Source organism: Akebia trifoliata, chromosome 11 (genome assembly GCF_017979445.1).
Source record: "Akebia trifoliata isolate Shusen 1 chromosome 11, ASM1797944v1, whole genome shotgun sequence".
NCBI lineage: Eukaryota > Viridiplantae > Streptophyta > Magnoliopsida > Ranunculales > Lardizabalaceae > Akebia > Akebia trifoliata.
The window spans coordinates 1,940,046-1,948,643 of NC_141385.1; the positions used below are offsets into that span (position 1 = coordinate 1,940,046).

General features: G+C 35.1%; 1 protein-coding gene across 3 annotated transcripts; it reads left to right on the top strand.

Moving 5' to 3' along the window:
* Positions 1-2,283: 2,283 nt before the first annotated feature.
* Positions 2,284-8,103, top strand: LOC147390251 (kinesin-like protein KIN-14D). 3 transcript variants are annotated; one of them, XM_086458431.1, is made up of 10 exons: positions 2,284-2,692; positions 2,810-2,929; positions 4,411-4,621; positions 4,708-4,782; positions 5,170-5,304; positions 5,392-5,521; positions 5,681-5,790; positions 6,543-6,685; positions 6,803-7,039; positions 7,607-8,103. In XM_086458431.1, exons 3-8 carry the CDS (start codon positions 4,454-4,456, stop codon positions 6,573-6,575), a joined length of 651 nt encoding a protein of 216 aa, XP_086314557.1. In that variant the 5' UTR covers positions 2,284-2,692; positions 2,810-2,929; positions 4,411-4,453; the 3' UTR covers positions 6,576-6,685; positions 6,803-7,039; positions 7,607-8,103. The 3 variants fall into 3 exon arrangements, with proteins under 3 accessions (XP_086314557.1, XP_086314558.1, XP_086314559.1); XM_086458432.1 differs by lacking the exons at positions 2,284-2,692; positions 2,810-2,929 and having other exon boundaries at positions 4,479-4,629; positions 5,171-5,304; XM_086458433.1 differs by lacking the exons at positions 2,284-2,692; positions 2,810-2,929 and having other exon boundaries at positions 4,479-4,629; positions 5,204-5,304.
* The last annotated feature ends 495 nt before the right edge of the window (positions 8,104-8,598 follow it).

Consider the following 8,598-nt stretch of genomic DNA (forward strand, 5'->3'; position numbering starts at 1 on the left):
ACAATGCCACAAATGGTCCCCAGATTTTATTTTATATTGACATTATATTTTAAAGGAATCAAACCATAAAACTGACAAATTCCAATAGTTTTCAGTGTGAATTTAAACAATAAGGAGCCATTTGGTTTGGATTCTAGACTCCAATTTTTTTTTTTGTTGTTGTTGCATGATCTGATTTTAGAATCCAACAATACATTTGATGCAGATTATAGATGGGATTCTCCGATATTTAGAATAAAAAATAGACAAATATATATATATATATATTTGTTGGGATTTAGGAATATGTTTCTAGTGCTAAAATAATGATTTTTGCAATTAGTAATTCATATCACAACCATGGAACATAATCATAAAAATGAAATTATAATCCTACCAATAACAAAAAGTCTTATCTAAAAAATTTGGAGTCAGCAAAATAAATTTTATTCCTCCATTTCACTTTGTTTAGAATAGGAGTATAACTTGATTCGGGTTGGTTCGGTTTAGAGCAAAATCATAATTGAACGGACCAAGGTCGGTTCGATTATATAAGAACCATAACCGAACCGAATTGGTCTAGAACCAAACCGACCTTAATTCGATTTGGTTCGGTTCGGTTTCATGGGTTGCCAAAAACTTCTTAAAGAAATGTTTTTAGGGACTGTTTTAACACTAAATCTAGATTTTTTTTAGCGACTATTTAAATGAGGCAAAAGAAATCTGATTTTTGGGTGCTTCTTTGATGGTAACCAATCAGGTTTTTCTTTAGACTGTTTGTTGTACCAAAAAATGAGATTTTATATCACGATAAAACAAATATATGGGGTTAGTGTTGGTGCTAAAAAAAAAAAGTGGTGTTTGGATTGATGATATACATCTAAAAAAAGATTTTTGGGGATGTTAAAATGGCGCAAAACTCAGATTTTTTGGGGTGCAAAATGTTGGTTTTCTGTCAACTGGTTTGTGGATTCAAATACTAATTTTTTTGAGACTATTCTAAAGGGGCTAATAACTGAGTTCGTGGGATCGTTTTAGTTGTGTAAAAATCAATTTGGAGGGATTGTTTCGGTGCCTAAAACTCAAGATTTGGAACTACTTTTTGTGGTGCAACAACACCATTTTTTAAGGTTAGAAACTGATTTTGTGGGAATAGGTTTAATGCTACAAAACAGAATTTCTTGGGATTGTTTTAATGCTATGGAAAATATTTTTGGGATTGTTTTTTCCAATTAATTATATATGAGAGAAATATAAAGATAGACAGAAAGACAGTCGCAACTCGAACCTTGCAAGAAATGAGAGAGAGGGAAAAAGATCCGCCGGCCACCAGAGTTGAGAGACATCCCGCAGCTCGTAGTCGCACCTCAGCCTAGCAAATTGCAAGAATCGAGAGAGATAGATAGCTAGATAGAGAGAGGGATGGGCCACCGACCATCGAAGTTGAGAGGCAGCCTACAACTACACCTCATCTACAAAAGACGAGAGAGAAATATAGTAGAGGAGGGAAAAAAGGAAAGGGACGTCTCCTTATTCCTTAAGGTTTTGAAAAAAAATCGTATTTTATTTTAAAATAACATGTTGGTTCGGTTATTTACAAAGCTTGAATCGAGAACTGAACCAAACCCATCGATTCATCATTTTTTTAATCCGAAACCAAACCGTTACTCAATCTAAACCAAACCAAATTAGCCTAAAATTCACGATTTTGTTCGATTCTCGGTTTGAACCGGATTAAGTTGCACCCCTAGTTTAGAGCGAAGTTTCGAAAAGCAGTATAGCCAAATGAGATACTAAAAATAGGGCTTAAAATGAGTTGGGTTCATGTTGGGTTTGAGTAATCCATATCTAAATTTGAATTCTTAATATGGACTTAGATTCGAGTCCGACATAGATCCTATTAACTAAAATCATATCTGAACCATTTTGCTTTCACTCAACTTGTATCCGGTTTTGACCCTACCAAATTACATGATTCAAGTCGAATAATTTCAAATTGTTCAACATATTTGTTATATTTTTTTTCTAATTACTATAATATTCTGTTTTAAAGGGTGACAATCTTAACATGACTCAAAATTAGTGAGTTCGGATCATACTAGTGTTAAAAATCAGCTCAATCCAAAACTTTTAATCTATATTTTGAAAAATCATTGTTTTTATATATGTCCCTTGAACCGCCCCCATTATATATATATATATATATATATATATATATATATATATATATAATTATAAATAATTATTTTTAATTTAAATAAATTTTATAATTTTATTGAAATTTTGACAACATCTTCTCTTAAAAATAGACATGAAAATTTTCTAATAAAAAAAATACCTAATTTTGTTTAATTTAGTTTTGTATCTTATAATTGGTTTAATTTTTTATGTTTTTCTTTGCAGGGAAAATCTGAGCAGATGACAGAGTATATAAAGAAATTGAGGCTCTGCATCAAATGGTTTCAGGAACTTGAAGGAAGCTATCTCCTTGAGCAGGAAAAGCTTCGAAATTTGTTGGAACTTGTAATTTATAATTTCGTCTTTCTTGTAGGAAATAGGGTCAAGGCAGGATTTTGAAAGAAACCCATTGGTGTTAAATTGATCTGCTTGTTTTGTTTCTACTTGATTAGAGGTGCAAACAAAACACAAAGTAGATGAGGTAAAATGTGCTTGTTTGGAAGAGAAACTTGCAAAGGTTGAATCCGAAAAGTTGGTAAGATAGACAGTCTCAAGCTTTTCTTTTTATAGTTGAAAATTATTGAATTTCATTTCTCAATTTATTTGATTGTTAGTGCTTCTAAACTGTTTCTTCTCCGAATATGAAAATCAGACTGCAATTGATTCCTATAAAAGTGAGAAAGAAGCTAGAGTTGCTGTTGAGGGAAATCTAGCTTCTTTGGCAGTAGGGCTTGGAAGAGTTCAGCAAGAACTAAAAAGCACCAATCAAAGGGTAACATTAAATATGCAATTCCTGTGTTTTAATTATCTTCATACCGAGTATATCTCTGTGTTTTAATTCATTTACTGTTTTTTCCGTACTTTCCTTCTCTACATTTTTTATATCAAGAATCCTGCATTAGAGTTCTGTATCTCCAAGTCCCCGATAGGGATTATATATTGAACTGTTGGAATTGTAGAGATGAAACTAGAACATAAAAATGGATGGATTGTCGAACTCACATGGGTGAAAGACAAGATAGATTGTTTGGTGAGTGATTGCCTCATTGTCAGAGGTTGAGTACTTGAGATACCCGAATTAGGGTAGAGTTGATAGGTGCGTAGGTTTTGGATGAATGTAGGATAAGGAGATTGCTTAGGATGACCAGTGTTTCCAGGAATAGACGGGTAAATGGTTCCCCCTTTGTATCTTTTTACTCCTAAAGATTAAGGGGTAAGTGTGGAAGGTATGCTGATGATGGTGGTTCCAGAGAATGGTAGGTCAGTGGGGGTTTTGGTTACTAACTTTCTATTGTCTTTAACAGTGGGATAGTAAACCACAAGGTAGGCGTAACATGCATCGTTCATAAAGGGCCTGAAATAACACATTTTATGCTGGTCCTTTTCACCAATCATAGCCTTTAGTATCAATTATTTGTGTTCAAAATATCAATATCATGGTAAAAAGGGTCTAGACAGAATTATAAACTTGGTTTAGGGGACACGAGTTTTTAACTATTTTTTTTAAAACCTTTTTCTTATTGTATTTCTTCCAAAATAGTGGACCCTTTAAAGGCTTCTTTAGTCCTCAAGTTGACCGTCTCATCCCTTTTCATTTTACCCTTTTACTTGATTCTTTATGTATAATCTTGATTCAACATTGGGAGAAGTTCTGTAGTTTCTCTTCTTAAATTTTGCCGATTATTTCATCATTATGATTTATAAGAGTAGTCCTTCGTTTAGAGAAGACAGGTTTTCCACATGCAAGACTTTGTTGAAACTTATCCATTACCAGGTCCTAAAGATTGATTGCGTTAAGATTACTTATGGGTAAACCTACTTGCACTGCAACTTATTATTGAAGGCCATCACAGTTTCTCCTTTAATGTGGATACCTGCATAATACTCATGCTATGGCTCACCTTAAAACATGTGACAATTTCAACACACTTTAGCACTATGATACATAGATTCTAATTAAAGGGTGAAGCACCTGTGTTAATTTCCAATACTTCATCATTGACTCTAGCGTGGTGCTTTTGGTGATTTTCTCACCTTGTAGTAAGAGATTGGTTAGCATTTATCTTCCTTTTGGGTTCTATCCTGTCCAATCTAAATAGTTGTAGCAAATATACCACTAAACTTAATTTTTTTGATTTTTTTTTTTTTAAATACTGCACATTTTAGTTGTAGCCTGTCAGCTATTTTTTTTAATCTTATCTTCTCATATTCCGTAACTGACATCTTTTTAGCTGCATGGTGTTATTTTCTTAGGCTTCTCAGGATGAAGCTTCCAAGCACAAGGAAGGATTAATAAATGAAGTGGGATGTCTTAAGGTTTCAGATTCAACAAATAAGAGATGATCGAGATTGTAACCAATCACTCATGCAGAATTTAACAGCAGAAGTAGCAAAGTACAAAGAAAGTGCTGGGAAATCCTTTGCTGAGGTGGATAACCTTACAATGAAAGCAAATGCTCTCGAGGTTTGTTGGTAACATAAATCCCCCCTCCCTCTTCCTTAAAATTTTCTTGAATTGGTGAGTTCATGAGATTTTGCTTTCTTTTGCAGGAGACATGTTCTTCTCAGAGGGAGAAGTTACAGCTATTGCAGAACCAGTTGGCGGCTGCAAACGAAAAATTAAAGGTAATGCCCACATTTAGGAAACTCATTGTTATTTGAATAATATGTGTAATGGATTTGTTAGTTGAATATACGTGCAATAGATTATATATATATGTCCAACATTAGGGAGCCAACATTGTTGTCCTATATGGCTTAGAAGTTTTGGAATGTGCTAATTTTTTGTGAGGATGATCTCTATGGTGAGGAGATCATCCTAAAAAAATCAGCCCATTCAGAAACTTCTAACCCATATAGGACAAATTTTGTCTCTCAACGTTGGCTGCAGAAAGGGACCCTATATATATAATGGATGTAGGTGCTCCATAACAATTTTTCTTGTGTGGATATTGGTGCATAACTAACTATATAATAGTGCTGATTGAAGTTGATGCGTGTTCACTCTTTTTAGTGGCCGATTTAACCACTATGGAGACAATGACAGAATTTCAAGGGCAGAAGAGACTCATCCAAGACTTACAAAATCGACTAGCAGATGCAGAGGTCCAAATCATTGAGGGAGATAAGCTGCATAATACAATACTGGTAGTGTTTTTATGCTTGCAGTTGGTGCTGGTGGTCTAATAAACTTCTTTGTGGCACTAAACTATATCTAAATTGCAGTAACTTAAGGGCAACATCCGTGAGTTCTGCAGAGTGCGGCCCTTATTACCTGACGATGGTGGTGGCAAAGAAACCCCAGTTATCGGTTATCCTACGTCAACAGAATCTCTTGGGCAGGGTATTGACTTGTTACAAAGTGGTAATCTTCATTCTGATATATCTGGTATTCTCCAGTATAAGCAAATGTAGTTAAGTTTCATGAAATCTTCATAAAACATGTATTGCTTGTGTTGTGGTTTATTTTGGTCTCATCATAATTAGAATATGAGATACTCATACACGATTCCATTGCTAGCAGGACAAAAGCATCAATTTACATTTGATCAAGTATTCACACACGATTCTTCACAACAAGATGTTTTTGTGGAAATCTCGCAGCTGGTTCAGAGTGCCCTTGATGGGTATAAGGTGTGTTCCCTTACATTTTACTCATTATATTCAGCTGGCAAAAAATGAGAATAAAATGCCTGGTTTATGCATGCAGCTTGTTTTTCTTTAAGTTCTTCTTCCTTATTTAGCTGTGTTACTACTTCTGATAAATTCTCACACCCATTAAACTAGGGTAATTGACATTTAAAGGGTGATTTTAGATGTGACAGGCACTCTATTTTTTTTTTTTTTTTTTTTTTGGTATCAGTAATGCTTATAAATATGAATTATACACCGAACAAGGTGACTTTTAAGACCTTTATTGAAAATGTTCTTACATAAATTGGTAGGTAATATGGTAGCATCTTTGGACGAATCATCTAGTTGAGTGTGTTGTGGGGGGGGGGGGGGGGGGGGGGGGTCATTAATATCGTGGATCTACAGTCATGGTAATGTGACTGTTGCAATGGGTTCTTTGCTACCTTATTCAGCCAATGAGAATCCAGGGTTCTATGCTCTTTCTTTCTGAAAAGGTTTGTAAAAATGATCTAAATTTGTAAATAAAGATGTTATAACATTTCTTTATGTCCGAAGATTCCATCTTAGCGAAGTTGGTTAGGCTTGTGGAATGTTGATACCATGACCAGGGTTCAAAACCCATTGAACCCACCTTCATCTCTATTAACTTAGGCACTAACCCAGCCTAACCCTTGCTTGCCTAGCAAAAAAACAAAAACATTTCTTTGTGTGCAATATATGGATGGATATGATTTGTCTTGTTTTTTTGGCAGGTTTGTATTTTTGCTAATGGACACATACCATGATGGATAGGCCAGATACTCCAAAGCAGAAAGGACTCATACCTTGTTCTTTGGAACAGATATTCCAAAGTTGCCAATCCCTAGCATCCCAGGGCTGGAAGTACAAGATGCAGGTTACCCATTTAACTTTTACAGTTGAATCTTTTTCTGTACATTTGATTAAATAAATGCATGCCTATGGTGTAGATATATTAATGTAGGTTACCTTTTTTTCTTTTAAAAATGTGTAGGCATCTATGTTGGAAATATATAACAAAACAATCTGCGATTTATCATCAACAAATCAAGGGAGTGTTTTAGACAATGGTGGGGCTGGAAAGCAATACACAATTAAACATGAACCCCACTCTAACACGTGCTGATAGGTCTCATAGGGGTTGGCACCACCATGGACCCCCTTTAACACAGCTGGTGGGTCAAGTTCTTGGGGAGGTTGGTCACTCTCGAAAGTTTTTGTTGAGCTCGAGGTAAGAAGCTGAACCGGCAAAATTACTTTTACTATTCTGCATCTGTATCTTCTCATGTGTGGGACATGACGGCATGTCATGAATCTGTTGACGTGCTACTGTTTTTGGCCAAAAACAACTGGATAGGTTGAAGGCATAAACAACTTGTATATTCTTTGCTAGACCATTTGGTTTGAACTTGAATCTAGTTTTCTTTTACTGATAAAAAAAAAGTTTTCTTGTACTGCACAAAGACTGAAATAAATGGTTTGGTCAACATCCAAGTAGATTGAGTTTTGTCCTGACTACTTGATTCTGCACCTTGGCTCCACGCGTAGTTGCAAATATATCAGGGTTCCTCGTCTAACTGTATTAATAGCAGTTGTTTCTTCAAATAAATCATCTTATCCATGTTGCCCATGATTAATTAGGGCAGGTTGGACAAAATTTCGAAAACAGTGAAACCAAGAAACAAAAGATTGTTGTTCCATCTGTTTCACTGAGATCATTATGTTGCTTATTCTGCATGTGCCTTGTAAAATATGAGTAATGATGAATGACTTTGTTCTTGCTCTCCAACTTTTTCAGGTGAACTTTTTCCTTCTTTGACAGCTTCTTGGAGTCAGAACCAAGGGTACAGAGAGGCAAGGAAAAGTCTCAAAGCTGGCTAAAGGTGAGATCCTGATGTTGAATATTGGGTCTATGTCAACAAGTGCTCAAGTTATTGCTGTAAAGAATGATCTTGCTAAACTGCAACTCACATCTCCCGTGTGCACTAGCAAAGGGGAGAAGGTTGCCCTCAGCCGACAGGTTGAGAACCATTGGCAGCTTATAGGATGGGACCAAATTAAAGCTGGAACTACCCCTGATGTCCCACCGTGCCCCATCTAGAGAGAGAGAGATGGTCGCTACTAGGAACCATTTTTATTATGTTGAGAAGGATACATGGATTTCTTATTATGTTGTGTAGTTTATCGAGTGATTTTTCTTTCATATTTGAAATGTTACAACGATTTTATTTTTCTAGTACCAATATGCTGTACACTAAGAAAAAAATCAATTGAGATGGTTTGTTCACCAACAAAGGTTTATTATTGTCCCAATTGAAAGGAGTGTACAAGTTGTGAAGGTTTTAAATAGAATGAAAATAATGCTCAAAAGAAAGCAAATTGAGATGGTAATGTTGGATATGAACACTTGCAATCAGGTTCAAATTCTTGTTTTGAGGCAGTATTCTGATCAGGGGAAAAACTGAAACATTTAATGTTTTTTTCTGATCTGGGCCAAAATTAAAATGTTCCACTAGAACATTTCAAAACAAAACAAAATTTTGATTCCTATTTGCAATAATAAAAGACCTGCTCATAATAACACAATCTACAATTATTAAGAGAACTAATATCAATAGCCTTCGAAACAAGTTGGCATAATTGTTTGAGATTTGGGATCTCCTATTCTGACTGAAGATGTGGCTTTTAACAAGCACCCTCACCTTTTTCTCATACATATTAGAGAACCCAAGCCCAACTGAAACTTTTGACAACTCAACTCAAGACCAACCAAACCTGAGTTTGTATACA